This window comes from Periplaneta americana, chromosome 11 (assembly GCF_040183065.1).
Source record: "Periplaneta americana isolate PAMFEO1 chromosome 11, P.americana_PAMFEO1_priV1, whole genome shotgun sequence".
Classification (NCBI taxonomy): domain Eukaryota; kingdom Metazoa; phylum Arthropoda; class Insecta; order Blattodea; family Blattidae; genus Periplaneta; species Periplaneta americana.
This window is the reverse complement of record NC_091127.1, coordinates 162,124,044-162,140,722: the sequence shown is the minus strand read 5'-3', so window position 1 is coordinate 162,140,722 and position 16,679 is coordinate 162,124,044. Positions and strand designations below refer to the sequence as shown.

Genomic DNA, 16,679 nt, shown 5'->3' with positions numbered 1-16,679 from the left:
ACAGCAAGCCAGCCAGTCTTGTGTAGCAGTGAAGCCAGCTTCGAGACCGGAGTTCGACTTGAGTGTGTCCGCAGCTGTGTGAGGGTCCGAAATCCTGAGTTTGAGTGCAGTGGACCGCAGTTGGGGGACCTGAGTTCGAAGTTCAGTGGACTGTCTCGGAAGGTCTTGGGTTCGAGATACTGTGAACTTGAGTGACTGAGCTAGAAGAACTAGCCAAGGCAAACGAACTGTGAACTGAGAACTGACAGTTCAGTTTTGTAAATAGTGCTTTGTGAACATTAGTTAAGATTAGCAGTACATTGTTCTCAGTAATCCAAGTAAATTGTCATTGTCGTCTGTGGAGTGCAATAACGAATACTGTACTGTGTTGCTGTGTGGAGTGCAAATCCCATTGTTGACGGAAGTGTGTAAACTAAATTATTGGAAGTGACTATTGTTGAAACAATAAAATTTCATTATTGTTTTGTAATAAAAGTTACAATATTTTATTTTGTTGTCTCCATTAACCACGTGCATGTTTCATACCAAGTAATCTTAGATCTATAATATGTTATAATATCTTATTTTGTTAACTTATAATATAGGTAGTGTTGAATTGAAATCACAACGCAACACAACTTAATTATATATTAATATTACTACTACTGGAAGGTCCGGGGTTCGATCCCAGGTGGTGACAGGATTTTTTCTCGTTGCCAAACTTTCAGAACGGCCCCGAGGTTCACTCAGCCTCCTATAAAATTGAGTACCGGGTCTTTCCCGTGGGTAAAAGGCGGTCAGAGCGTGGTGCCGACCACACCACCTCATTCTAGTGCCGAGGTCATGGAAAGCATAGGGCTCTACCTCCATGCCCCCCAAGTGCCTTCATGGCATGTTACAGGGATACCTTTACCTTTACCTATACCTTTACCTTTACTGGTATTATTAATCAATTATTAATTACGTTCAAATTTCACAAGCCTAGTTAATTCTATTTCATCAGTTTCCTTCACTGCATACCAAAATTATTGCTGCCAACATAAAAGTTAGAAAATAACTGCCAGTTGTAGTATTTATCAGTACTCGAAATTCGAAACAAAGGTGTTAAAAGAAATTCAACCTGAAATCTAGAAAATCGCTATAATCCACTATAGAGGATTTCACGTTAAGAACACAGCATTGGGCATATGGGGCTATTCCGTCAAATGACCAGTTGCCATAGAAACGCCTGTCTACCATATAGCTTGTATAAGGCCCATAAAACCAGCTTTTTTCTTAACGTGAAATCCTCTATAGTATATATCAGTGATGTCAAAGCAAGCGCATTTTTCTGACCTTGACGTCGTGCGCGGGCAGCAAGCGCTAAGTATGGAAAGAGGACGGGTTGTGTATATGAATAAGCAGCCTGTTGGATTAAGAAAACAGTGGTGCACAAACTTCAAACGGAACGTGAAATTTTATGTCGTTATATTCATATGGCTTCTTTCTGTTTAATATTATCTATATTGTCTGTAAAACAAAAGTACTAACACTGATTTCTTAATATTGCACTTGTGTTTTAAATTTTAATAACATAATAGAGAGTTAAGAAGGAATATTCACTTAAATTCCATAGTAATATAATATTATACTGTATTAAGTGGATGAAACACATCATTCATAAAGAAAGTGATATTCCAAAGAAAGAGATTGAGTATGACATGATAAGTTGGAATTTATATAGATGGTATCTTTAGCCTTACAAAAGTAATCAATAAACTAATCAAAACAATATTACAGTACAAAGCAAAGTTACCTAGGTACTGTATCTATTTTAAGTGTAACTATATTACATAACAAAACTCTTATCGCATTATGATTTTAAGGTGATATTTGTGAGCAACTTCCTATCATCAGAATATTAAATTATTTTCTTGAAATCTGCTGAAGCTATAGAGCTGACATTTTTACAACACATGGGCACGTATCTTTTGCTTATGATGTAAGAGTAGTTGCTTTGTTAATTCATTTCCTTACAAACAATTTCCATGCGAATATTTTTAAAATTTTCAATACACTATCTTCAGTAATACATATATACGGTATATTAGATTTGCGAAAACATTCTCTAAGACTACTAAATAAATAGGCCTATACCTGAAAATGTCACTTTTCTATACGAAAAGTTGAGAAAATATTTCTTTTGAATAAAAAAATCAAACTTGTGAAAAATGAGCATTAAAATTAAAACTTACATTCTTATAATGCACTTATACTTCTCAGGCAAATCTAAAAATTAACATGGATATAGTTTTAATAAGTTCTCTTCCCTTTATCTATTGAATCAGTGCTGGCCATCCCTGGATATAGCTTGACCAAGCGGCATATACCACCTCTTTCGTCTGTCTCTTTCCTTTCCGCTGTAAAGCGCTCAGGCTCTCCTGGACTCTAAAGCGCGCGCTTGCTCCTGTGGGCATCAATTGACATGCCTGGCATATGTAGTAAGAGGGAAAAAATGGATAGGTTTCACCATAGAAGGCTATGGTTTCACCCTTACGGTATTGAATAAGCTGATCCGGTCTATACATACGGGCCGAGTTTAAAAGAATCAAGGTCAAGGTTAAGGCTCTCAAAGGAAGATAGCTCTGCAAGGACGCTAGACACGTGATCTCTCTTACACAAAAGCATTTCCGATTACAGTCTTCTGAGCCTGTGAGTTTTAACCATCGGGACAGAGCCATCTTTATAGTGGTTCTGCACTATCATTATTATCAGCGCTTAATGGGTTAACTCTCGCCCTTGCCAACAAAGTCCTCTGACACATGCTAAAGGGGTCATATTATTATATCTGACCCGGTCTGGCCTCAATAACAGTATATTCGTTTGAAACCTCAGACGTCAATGGCAAGAAGAAACACCTGCTAGATTCGCACGATCTAGCGTCCTACCACAGGATCATGACTAGCGATAGCTATATGATGTTCAGACATTTTGCCTATGTACAGTAGTGGCAAAAAAAAAACCGGACCGACCCTTTTAACTGATTTCAGAGCCTTGTTCACTCAGAGCACGATAGACTGGTAACTAAGACTTTCGTGGTTCGAATCCTGCCTGGGAAGGAAACTTTTTTTTGTTCCTTATTCAAATTTATTCCGAATACTTTTCGATTGCAGCGATATTTTACTACTTAATTAACTTATTATTCCCAGAACATGAATTTTACCAGCTTCAGAATACTAGCTAATTAAAGAAATGATACTCTTGAATAGTTCATTCTTTATCTGTAATATTCTTTTACCCTTAAAACTAAAGAATAAATATATTTTACAAACAATTTCAAATTAGTGTAGCTCTGAAAATATTGAGATTTGGACACATGTTTATATGACATTTTTTGTTCAGAATATCTTCGGAAATAAGCTCCGTACGGGACGGTAAATCCTCGTGAATCACCCTATATATAGCATTCATCAAAGTGTGATATGACTGATAGATTCTAAATTCTGCCTTGGATTCTCTCATTTTAAATAGTTCCTTTACTTAAGTCTGACATAGAACAGTCGTCTTCCCTTCCCATCTACAGTATAATGATTACTTTTTTTCTCCCTTAAGGGGACACTCAACTATATTTTGGAACTTTTTTCCTATTTGACCAATCTTTTTCAAATTTGGAGAAAAGGTTTAATATACACATGGAAAGTAACATGCAAAATCTCAACTCATTAGATCCAATACTTTTCAAAATAAAAAATATTTCAATTTTTAATCAATCATTAATTGAAATATCACTTTTAATTATCATTTTTTTATTTTTTGCCTTTGTGCATTTGACTGTGACTTCTTAATGAATAGGGGAAGAATTCTGCGTATTGATTTAGTTCTGTCACGTAAATTAGTGTAGAAATTTAATTCTTCATTTCTATGACACTTTTTCTGCAATTTTTAAGTTGAGTGTCCCCTTAAATTCAACCGCCCTTGGCTGGTTTTCTTGGCGAGCATATTAGCTACTCGAACACCGAGGGCAATCAATGATGATTTAAAATTACTTCGACCTTGATTGTTAAAACAGCATTGTCAGCCGAGTTTCCTGGAGTAGCTCGAGGCCAACGGATTAGACGACACCTCTGGCCATACCTTGGCCTATCTGTCCGAAGCACTGGAAATGTTTAATTCCAGGACATGGTGGATTACCCGGAAGTCTGTTTCTGATAACATTTACGGTAAAATCTGTAATACAACACATAGTATATACAAGACATTGATTTAGCTGCATCTGTGGTTCAAGAGCTGGCGCGCTGGTCTTCAATGAAGATAGCCAGGGTTCGATCCCTGTCGAGGTCGTGATAGAACTTGTGGTGGACAAAGTAGACTCTACAATGGAATATTCTCAATATCCACGATTCTCACTTTCACTCCACCAACTCCTCATTTCATCTATCATCTGTAATAGTGAAGAATAGGCTCATGTGATGCACTAGAGATAGGTTCCTAGGGTGTGGTGCTCCGATCCTAGGTTCTTTGACAAGTCCTATGGTTTTAACTCATAAATAAATAAATAAAGTAAATAAGTAAGTAAATAAGTAAATAAATAAATAAATGAGTGACTGAGTGAGTGAGTGAGTAAATAAGTAAGTAAATAAATAAATAAATAAAGTAAATAAGTAAGTAAGTAAATAAATAAATAAATGGGTGACTGAGTGAGTGAGTAAATAAGTAAATAAATAAATAAATAAATAAATAAAGTAAATAAGTAAGTAAATAAGTAAATAAATAAATAAATGAGTGACTGAGTGAGTGAGTAAATAAGTAAATAAATAAATAAGTAAATAAGTAAGTAAATAAGTAAGTAAATAAATAAATAAGTAAATAAGTAAGTAAATAAGTAAATAAATAAGTAAGTAAATAAGTAAGTAAATAAGTAAATAAATAAGTAAATAAAGTAAATAAGTAAGTAAATAAATAAATAAATGAGTGACTGAGTGAGTGAGTAAATACATAAATAAATAAATAAATGAAGTAAATAAGTAAGTAAATAAGTAAATAAATAAATGAGTGAGTGAGTGAGTGAGTGAGTGAGTGAGTGAGTGAGTGAGTGAGTGAGTGAGTGAGTGAGTAAATAAATAGACGAGGCAGTTCAAATACTGACATCCTTTAACACAATGATCACAATCCTGTCTGGTGAAGAATCTGAATAAATCATGTTGGACAGTAAACTTTAACCCATTGATAGCCCACGTTTCTTTTGTTCCATTCTGAAGCTCCGTTAATATATTTTACGTTAATCTAAACCGATTAGAATAATAATTGACAAAAACTGTTTGTGAATAAGCGAGTGTTTCCAGGAAAATTATAAATGTTTACATTAGCTACTGAAAAGCTTTACTTCTGCGTAAGTTTTCAGTTAATTTTAATGATATTAATTTGATCAATAACATAAAATTAAGTAATATGCCTTTCCACATACACTATGAATTTCAAAACTAGAAAAAAATCTGTCAGCTAACATAGTACATAGGTACTTCAAGCAAAACAAGAAAAAAAAGAAGAGCTGAAGAAAGAAAGAGGTAAATAAAAAAGAGAAAATAAACAACAAAAAATTACACACTTATTCTAAAAGATACGCGGACGTCAGCGGACTCCAATCACTACCTGATCCGATTAAAGGAAAGCTCAGCGGAAAGTGTATGTCTGTGCCGCAGCACATATACAGGGACATCATTTTATTTTTACTAACATTTTTAGTATCAATCTGGCTATACCTTTCTACTAACGATTGAAACAGGAAACACAGTTTGCTACCCCTTCCACAACTGGAGTTCGATGATACTGGCGTAAAATACAAACAAATCACTCCACTAGGTATAGGAGGGAAGAAAAGTAGTTCATCCATTTATGTAAACTAGAAAATATTCCAATTTTGAGTTTGATAATTTTCATTAGGTTTTTGTTTAATGAAAATACAGTACTGTATTAACACTTAGTGTTTTTACTCACGAATTGAGCTACCATTCGGACGTATTAATTATGTAATGTATATTGTACTGTCTACAGCACATTAGCGTACAATATAGAGAATGAAGTTAAATTGAAAAATAATCATAATATGGATATTTAAACACATTTTTGAAAATGGTGGCCGTTCATTTCGATACAGGCTTCAGTTATTTTGTGCATATTATCACACTATAGACTATTGTACCTAATTCCAATTACAGTTTCGTCCTTCGTACGAGTAACTCATGTTGAAATAATTCTGTACCTACTCTATAAAAGAGTACCTTACGTACTGTAAATTCATTCTTCACTTCTGCCCGATCCGAAAAGATAAAATTACTCTGAAATGCAATCTACTGTCCGTTCAAGTGGTTTTGTCGCAGGGTCGTAGAAAGGGGAAGGGGGAATCACGTGACAGTTAATTACTTAACGAGGCCCTTTTATTTAAGTTATTTTAAACACCTGTATAATATTACGTAGACGTCCAATATTCCTAACAGAAATTAATGTTTTCAGGAGAGAGCTAAGATAGCCCAGCCACTAGAATTTACAGATGGGCGAACAGAAGCAGGTGGGGGAAACCGGGATGCGACGTAGGCAAACGGACGACAGTACCTGTGCGAAAATATGATTCAATATTGAAAGCTCTTTCGTCACTGGAAAACGCGAACATATTTCTAGAACGTACTATACTCAGTAACTCAGTACTGCTTACGCGCCCTCGGCTCTGTGTCGTGAACGGTTGTAAGTTTACTAGTAGAGGGGGTGAGAGTGAAGTACATTCAAAAACTCAGGTACAATAAAAATTGAAGTAAATATAAAATTATGTCCCTGTACAACCTGCGCGGCATCAATCGGAGGTAACCGGAGGTCTCCGATTGAAAGAGTGGAAACAACCGCTCCGGAGAAATACCTAATCATAAGCAGCACTAACTTGAATAATATTATGGGGAAAAATTGTTCCGGGGCCTGATATCCATCCCGGGACCTTTGGCTTAGCGCACCAACGCTCTACCGATTGAGCTAACCAGGAACTACACCCGACACCGTCTCAATTTTTCCCTTTATATCTACATCTCAAGTGGGCTGACAAGACATCTGAAACCCAACTTTGAGTGCACACAAACTCTGTATGACTTGAATTGTGGTTTTCTGTTAACGACCTAGTAACATATATTATGCAAACCGGCTTTCACGTATAGCTTCCTGTGAAACAGGCTTGAATAAATTAAAGTGTAAATTTTAAATAACATTGTTGTTAAACCGGTAGGCTACTACCGACATAAATAATAATCTACAAAACATTTCAGAATAAAAAAATAAACAACAAATAAGAAAGTAACGGTAAAGACTAAGTGAGATGTTTTAAAACCCGTCTACTATTTATGTGTTATCTAAGAAAATAAATTAACTGTTTTGTTCTTAACAGTTGGCATATGAAAACATAAAGCAACTTTGACACAATAAAAATATCATTATCCTACAGTAAATAATGCCACTATTCCGTACCATTCCGTCGCCTGAAACCTCGGCATTTTCTTGGACGAAAATTTAAATTTGGAATGCCAAATAAAGGAAATATCCAAGAGAGTGTGCTATACCATGCATTCTCTTAACCGATTCAGAAACTTCCTTCCGCCAGAATTAAAACAGACTTTAGTGCAAACCCTCGTACTACCACTGTTTGAATATTGCGACGTAATACTTACAGACTTGACAACTGACCTTTCGAACAAGCTGCAGCGTGTGCACAATATGTGTGTCAGATGCATCAGCAATGCTCACAAATTTGACCACATTACACCCTCGTTCAAATTTTTATCCTGGCTGCAACTTAGTAACCGTAGAACACTTCATTCGCTCTCTCTTCTGTTTCGAGTTCTCCACACTTCTACTCCAAATTATTTTCGTTCCTGGTTTAACTACTTATCCTCCAGTCACAATCTAAACACCAGATCACAGGAGAGCCAAATCCTACCAATTCCTGCCCATAGAACATCCCATTATTCATCCTCTTTTACTGTCTCAGTCCTCCGTGAATGGAATTCTCTACCTCAGAAGATTAGAGGCTGCCAGACAATAACCATTTTCAAGAAAAGGCTAAACGATTTCTTATGGGCGCAGTCAAATTGAAGTTATAATTGCGATCGAGTTTAATAATTTAATTTAACTATCATTACTGTTATTTTATTGGTGTTGTGAAGATGAAAAGAATTGTCATTGTATTATATTAATTATGTATTATATTGTCTTGTATTGTAGTATTGTATTGCTTTGAATTGTATTGTTTTGTACGGGACATCATTTTATTTTTACTTGCATTTTTATTGTACCTGCATTTTTTAATGTACTTCACTCCCACCCCTTCACTAATGTCCTCGCTCCCGTCAGACACACAAACTTACGGCCGCTGTTACGTTCGAAGTCTTCAAGCAGTGAAGTAAACACTGCAGTGTATAGTGTGTTTCAGAAATATGGTTGCGTTTTCTATAGAAGAAAGAACCTATATTAATAATATCGTACTAAAAAATTATATTGAAGAAACGATAAATTCGATTATTTTTAATAATATGCGTAAAGAATTGAAGCCTGCATTGTAATCAACGGAAACCATTTTCAGCAACTTGTTTAAAAATTCAGATTAGCTTATTTTGAATTGAGGTGGCTAGAAGCAAAGGAATGCTAGTGACATTTGTAATAACATGAGTTAAGTGCATCCAGTGTAAGCTAAAGTATCTGAAATTTTAGTGGCAAAGGGATATTTTAATCGCATCACACATTAAAATTTAAATAAAAATTTCACCGGTTTTACGAAAGCTTAAATATTTAATCCCCATTTTCTTAAAAGTAACTTATGTGAACTTACAGCCCTTTACTTATGACCCCCTCAATTTAAATGCACTCTCTATATTGTATGTTAACATCAATAATTAATATGCTAAATAAAGTAGACATTACTGTACATAACGAACATAGCCGCCTGAAAAGTTGAGTTTTTAGAAAAAAATATGTTACTACTCTACTGTATTTTGATAAATTCCGTAAAAGTGATAATCAAACTGAAAATCGTAATATCGTATTTCCCTACAACATAAATGGATACACTACTTTTCTCTCCTCCTGTACCTAGTAAAATGATTTGTTTACATATTGCACTAGTAACATCAAACTCCTGTAATGGAAGGGGGCAACAATGTTTCCGAGTATAGTCAGGTTAATGTTAAAAATGTTGGTAAAAATAAAGTGATGTCCCTGTATTAATTATGTTCTATTCACAGCATTGTAGTAATTTTTTATCATACTGGTTGAGTGGAAAAGAAGGCCGAATGGCCTTAACTCTGCCAGTTAAAATAAACAATTATTATTATTATTATTATTATTATTATTATTATTATTATTATTATTATTAAGAAGAGCTTTTAATGTGTTTTTAATTAAAAAAGAAAACTGCGACTGGGGTGTCAAAACACCCTACCCAGTCCTTAGAAGGTTAATTTTCTCTTTGGCAACCTTTTCCTCTTCATGCTGTTAAAGTGCCCAAACCATTGTAATGTCTTATTTTCTAATTGTGTTGTTAATGTTTCAACATTCAGAGTTTCCCTCATCATGTCGTTTCGTATCCTGTATCTCCGTGTCTTCTGTACAATACCTCACAGGGTTTTCATCTCCGAGGCTCGAATTCTGCCGGATCTTTTTTGGTGTATGTCCAGGTTTCTAGAGCACGTCAAAACTGGCCACAATTTTTTTTTTTTTTAATGTTTGGCAGCCGGAAAACTGTTATCAAATATTTATTAAACCGGAAATAGTGTAGACAGAATTACGACATTTTTTAAAACCATGTTAAATCAATTGCATGAGAGTGACATGATGTGGATAAACCTATATGTCCAGTGATAAAACAGAGAACATTTTTTTGGATGCTTGTTTACGTTCATTTATTGTTACGTAAGCGCATCAAGGTCGAAGCAATCTTAAACCGACCGTGAAAACTTTCAGCTGTCCCCTTTTGGTAGGTTGCATTCAAAGCTCTTGCTGTCTGGTAGCAAAAAAAGATGAAACGACCAGGTATGATCCATCCACGGTTAACAGTAAAAGCAACAACAGTAGACAGAAACACTAATAATAGGTAGGCCTATTATGTTTGGATGTCATCACATCTCGGAGCCATAGTGAATGGACTCGCAATAAGCTACCAGCTTTCATGCGTTGTGGAAGGAAATAATAATAATAATAATAATAATAATAATAATAATAATTTCTTTATTAGTCGGTATTATCTGTTCTTACATTACAGACTTAAAATGCAATTCGGTGCAGGGGAGGATATTATCACTTGACCAAAACTAGACAGAAACAAATTGTGGGTTTGTTGGTCGTGTGGTCACCACGGCACAAGGCCACTGCTGAGACAACGCAGAACAGCACATGACAAGGGACAAAAACCCACTAGGCCTACCGTGCAAGGAAGATATAATAATAATAATAATAATAATAATAATAATAATAATAATAATAATAATAATAATAATAATAATAATAATAAAGTTATAGGTACTACGTAACGTAAATATTGTATTGGGTAGTTGTAATTATTTTTCTTAAATAATTTACCTCCAATTTTATGTACGTATATGTCAGAGTGTGTAAATGTCCTTTAAATTAATGTAATCATCCTCGTTATAAATAACAATAACGTGAAATGAATCAATACTGCTTTCGTTACAGTGGTTGTAGCCTAATCTATTTGTTAAAAACTCTCTTTTTGTTTTCTCATTTAATTTAAATATTAGAAAGTTAATTTTAACAATTAGAATTAGCTATATTCTGTACGACTACGACGACAGTCTTTCAACCTTTCTTCCGGCCGACAGTTTATTCTGTTTTCTTTGGGTAACTATTTTGTTTATATGACGTCATTCCATTTTTGACCAATGAAGTGCAGTGAGATTTTGAATTGCAATCAAACACAGTCATACATCGCGATAATTTTTGCAGTTCGATTTATCACTATGAATTTATCGCATGGTCATTTTTTTGTTTAGTCAGTGTCGCCAACTGTTTCCAAGAATATCAATGAGTATGAATCCATTGTACTAAATAAAGTAAGAAATCCTACTTCCACATCTACATCTTTATCTTCTAATTCCATGTCCAATGTATCTAAAGAAAGTGACACTGCTTCATAACAATTGTTCATTAATTAATGTGTTAATCAGGTTATTAGTAATTTGTTATAAAACGTTTAAATTAAATTATGATTTCAGCAGATAATAAAAATGTATTTATTTTATATTAACAAGAGACAAGCGCAGTACCTGTAATTAACATTGTTAAACCTGTATTTCGCTTTTCTCAATTGGCATTACTGGATAAAATCCAATTTCTTTATTGCAGTAATCGATATTTATCTATTTCAACTTCACAATGTCTGAATAGGTTAAGTATAATACAATATTATTAACATTTTGTGAGCGAATTTTAGGGATATACGAGTATTTATATTTTTTATTTTATTCACGAAATAGTCCTAATAAATGTCACTCTAGGTCTGAGATTTCTATAGATAATTCCATTTTCATTTAATCTTCTATTGTGAGGTCACACTGATTTCCTCTCTAATCTATGCATACATTATATGAGTTAACTTTTGTAAGAATGAATTATATTTTTACTAGTGGCTTGTGCAGCAAATGCTGCAAACAAAGTTCATTAGATGTTAAAATAAAAATTTTTCAAATTTATTTTCAATGAAAAATACCAGACATTTCGAAAGTTATTTGCTTCCATAATAATTAAATACACTCCTTCTGAATGGTTTTTTTATGCCAAATACTTTTTATTGAACCTATCTACCTTAGTTTTGGAGTTTCAACGCGAAAACGCAAGTAACAATATCAGGACAATCAGTGGGTTTTTCATGTGGGAGTAAAGCAAGTTATTTCAGGTCATTGTGGATTGTAGGTGAAAGTGAAAAAAAGTCAGGTTTGTTAAGCTTTCGAACATTAGACATAGCTTCTTGGTATAGCTGCTGCATGTAGAGCTTGAAATGTAGAGCGTAAAATCATTTATCCTGCTCAGAGATCTTGCTGAAATGATCGGGAGACTACAAAATTTTGTAGGCCTCTTATTTTATCAGTAAGTAATATCTTTTGGTCTTTCCTTAGGAACTGTAATTTTTGCGCTCTCTCGAGCCAATACTGAACATAATGACGCATATAAATACCTACATTATACCGTCATTAAGTATATGAAAAAGACCCAATCCCACGTGATTAATAACTCTAAAAATATTTGATTTTTAATAACAATATTAACTTACGTAAAGTTTTATTAATTACGGTATATATAAAACATCGCCACTCAGTAAATTATAAAAATGAAGATCTAATTTAAGATATTCTCTACATCTACTGTACTTATAGCCTATAACCCCAAAACGTTTCACTGTCATACCATTAATATATCATTAATATGTATAATGAAAAATAGTCACATCATGGCATTAACTATAATAATATTTCATTTCTAATGGTAATAATGTCATCAAACCATCTCAAGTTTTGTAGATTTTAATATCCAATACACAGCTGTACTCAGCAAATTACACACCGCAAAATCAGACCTGTAAATTATTTTTGGAAAGTCTTGAAGTTTTTAATAACCAATTGAATTTGAACTCTAAATACGTCAGCAATACTGCAGGTCATGGCCTTGTGTAACAGCCTATTGTTTATTGTAGTGCGTGTTTTGTTTTATTCTGAAATGCAATTAGTTCTCAAAACTGACGAAAGATGGATTTTGGAAAATAGGAAAATTATGTAGGAAAACTAACGCTTCACTGAAAGTTGCTATTTTTCTGAACATCCTTGGATACCAAGCTTCAAAATGACGGGTCACTCATTAAAATCTGTTCAGCCGTTTTCCCGTAATTTGCATTACCAGTTCAAATTATATACATAGATTTCTTGTACATTCCCTTATTGCTTGTCATATATTTTTCTTGGTGCTTCTATTATTTGTATGGTATTGACGGAATCAAGGCTGGTTTCAGCCGCGTTAAAATAGAACAAACGAGATGTTGTAGTATAGGGTACTATACATTAGTTTTCAAAGCTTCTAATATTTTCATTGCATTATTGTTCATATTTAAGTGGGGTACTGAACAATATTAATTAAGGCTGCCTTACCTTGAATCTCAGATCTCCTACAGGTGGCTTCGCGAACGGAATTCCTTGGAAAGCGTATATGGGGCGTCCCTTCCGTGATTCCAGAATGTGTCCTCTTAGACGTCCTTGCTTCAATGTGACTATATCTTCTGCCAGAGCTGCAGCCGCTACTGCAAGCACGACCAGAACTTGTAAGCGCTGCATGACTGCTAGAGACCTGCTCGCTCTGTGCTGCTCGGTGGGCGACTGATTCGGCTGCCACAAAATCCTTGAGATGGAGTCGCGCACACGGCTATCTGCTAGCCATGATAATGCGATTTTGGCGACAGATATAGCTGCCGTGTTGAAATTTGTCCTTGGGTATTAATTTGTAATCACACATTTCACGATACTGTTTTGTGTGATGTGTATGCATAAATGTATGTAGGGGCCTATTTTACACCAATAATATGCTTACCTTTACATTACATTTTTTAATACAACCTTTTCTCAGCAGAGGATTCTCATAAGGACAAAGTACACTATAACAGAAAATAAAAATACAATTTTTAACTTTTCACTCGTTAACATTTCAGGTGGCTCTCAAATTTGTGGGCAGTTTTTCTCAACACGTCAAAGTATTTCGAAGTTCTCAATTTGAAATTACAGATGTGGGATCAGGTAGCTTCAAGCAGGACAATGAGTCCTTCATTACCAGTTAATTTATTTTGCAATAGATTTATTCAAAAGTTCGTAGTTTCTAGCAGTGTCCTAACTGTTGTTATAGGAACTACATTAGAAGTACGTGGAAGCGTCTGAAAACCCATGATATTTATCTAGCAGTGTCTTAGCGGTTGTTATAGGAACTACATTAAAAGTACGTGGAAGCGTCCGAAAACCCATGATATTTATCTAGCAGTGTCTTAGCGGTTGTTATAGGAACTACATTAAAATTACGTGGTAGCGTCCCAAAAGTCTTGATATTATATCATATTTAACTAAAAGCTAAATCTACTGACAGTATCACCAAACGTTGACTTAATGTACATCAGCCGACCAGAGGTAATACCTCCAATCAGCCGACCAGAGGTAATACCTCCACGATACTCGGTGGAGTTGTGTGATGGATACATTAGCAGTATGAGCTGTAGCGTTATCCTGCTGGATATACGATGTGAAACCGACCCAATATATTAATTTTTCGTGCAACATTAGACTTCACTTTTAGGCCTATAATTGGATGACTGAAAATGTTAATAATGGCAAAGTGATTCCAGATCAATTTCCTTTTCTTCTAAAACTTTTTTTTTCATATGCATGGGCACGTTGCATCACGTAATACAAGTCTGCAGGCAAAACTAGGATCGTGGATGAGATGTCATTTTATGATGGAAAATAAGATGTTATGTGCCGTGACTAAGATTTCAATATCTTGTTCCAATTACCTCCTGTAGATATCAAATAAAATTAGTCATGATTACTAGTGCAAAAATTCACTTCCCTGGAATGATTAATACATTTCATAACTAAAAATCAATATCGATAAAAATGTGTGTGGCGTAATAACACTATTGTTACGTCAATATTATTGTTACTATTATCAATGCTATTATCAGAAAGTAATATTAATAATCATGCTTATCAGTAATAAAAAATATAGGCCTATAGTCACATCTCGTTATCACAATATTACATAAACCAATTGTACTGATTATAGTCAACGATTTCATAACCAAAACAATCTATGTCATGAAGATGACAAACTTCAGCGTAATATTCGAACGGAAAGCTCGATTCACATTATACGTCACATCAACGTCACGTCACGGACCAGCAGCGTTGCATCAAAACATTGTACAACGCATTTTATATGGTAGCGTTCACATATACAGGCAACGTCACGGACCGTCAATGGCACGGACCGTCTGGGATTCTCGAGGAGAATGTTTTGACGTGACGTGGACGGTTTGTTCTGCTAGACTCTAGCAGCAACGTTAAACATTTACACGTCGTAGCTCCTACGAGAGACGATCAATTGCACTGTAATTTTTAGGATTCATATATAAATGTCTAAGGAAAGCATAGAAAAAATTTGGAATCAAAATCTCGTTTGGACAGTGAGAAGAAAAATTACTAATAGCGAAGTCACCCGTTCAAAATAGACATTGACACTCAAAATTGATAAGCGACAATTTTTTTTTCACGTTGCATGGGGGGGGGGGTGAAAGCGAGAGAAATGTTTAGAAAGAATGGAAATTACTTTTAAAAGTGGCTGATATTCAAAACCTGTACCGGTTTACGAGTTATGGCGAGTTTAATGCGGGGGTCTGCGTGGCGGACTTTCTTATGCAGAGTGACAACTTTTATCTGTTAGAACTGCGGATTCTCATAGAAATCATCTCTCTGATTCCAAATTTGTGTTCAAAATATTTCCATTGCTGAAGGTTTTCGAGTTAATTGTGAGTTTTGAAATGTAATTAAAATATTCCTAGTACAATATATAAATAACATCTATGTTGATTAACCACTAGTATGGCATAATTTGAAATTGAGAAAAAAGAAAAGAAAGAATTTATTATTGTATTACTGTCATTATTATTATTATTATTATTATTATTATTATTATTATTATTATTATTATTATTATTATTATTATTATTAGTGTAGGTGGAAAAGAGAAGGCAAAACGACCTAATTTATTTGAATTTATCTGGCAGCTTTTTACTCGTATTATTATTATTATTATTATTATTATTATTATTATTATTATTATTATTATTATTATTATTATTTTAAAAGTAATTTCCATTCTTTCTAAACATTTCTCTCGCTTTAACCCCCCATCTAACATGAAAAAAAAAAACTTTTTCGCTTATCAACTATTGATATGTCAATATCTATTTTGAACGGGTGACGTTTCTCACTGTCCAAAAAAAGATTTTGATTCAAAATTTTTCTTATGCTTTCATTAGACATTTTTATAATGAACCAGTGGCGGCTCCTGCATATTTCTTAAGAGGAGGAAAGAAGTTAACAGCGCAAAATGAACCTTCTTGAGAGAAACATGCTACAAATTAGCCTACATGCATATATGTAAGACCAGGTAGTGTTGGGGTTGGCCTTCCCTTTTGTATAGCAATAATCTGTTTTTGTAAACTGAGTTTCCTAAATTGTCCAAAATATAATATGTTTTCACTTCCATTCATTGTTGAATAACTGCACAAATTAACAATTACAAGGAAATTCACAACCTCGCAGCATTTTTCATGCACATTACAGCATCACACGTGTTGGAAGAGACCAGCTACTAACACGTAACCGGAACCGTTTTACGGATATGAGAATGAGAAATAATCTGTTAGGAAAGCGAGAACACTGCCCCACCCACGTGGCCTGTGTTGCCACATGTACATTTTACAAGTTCAGTATCACGTGCTTTTGAAGAATATCAGTTCTTGTAAAGTCATATTACCATTATTGTTCAAAGCTGCCGGTGGCCGATTAATTTTTTTATGTTAAAAATAATGTAGTTTGCAGTACCTTCAATTTCGAATATACACTCAGGGACAAAATAAACCGGAC

At 34.3% G+C, this 16,679-nt stretch overlaps 1 protein-coding gene across 1 annotated transcript in view; it reads right to left on the bottom strand.

Annotated features, from left to right (window-relative positions):
* Positions 1-13,384, bottom strand: part of LOC138709529 (juvenile hormone esterase-like) — a 55,299-nt gene extending 41,915 nt beyond the window's left edge. The window contains exon 1 of the mRNA XM_069840354.1: positions 13,140-13,384. Coding sequence (XP_069696455.1) covers positions 13,140-13,322 — 183 coding nt within the window. The 5' untranslated portion in view covers positions 13,323-13,384. The remainder of the gene's footprint in view (positions 1-13,139) is intronic.
* Positions 13,385-16,679: the final 3,295 nt, after the last annotated feature.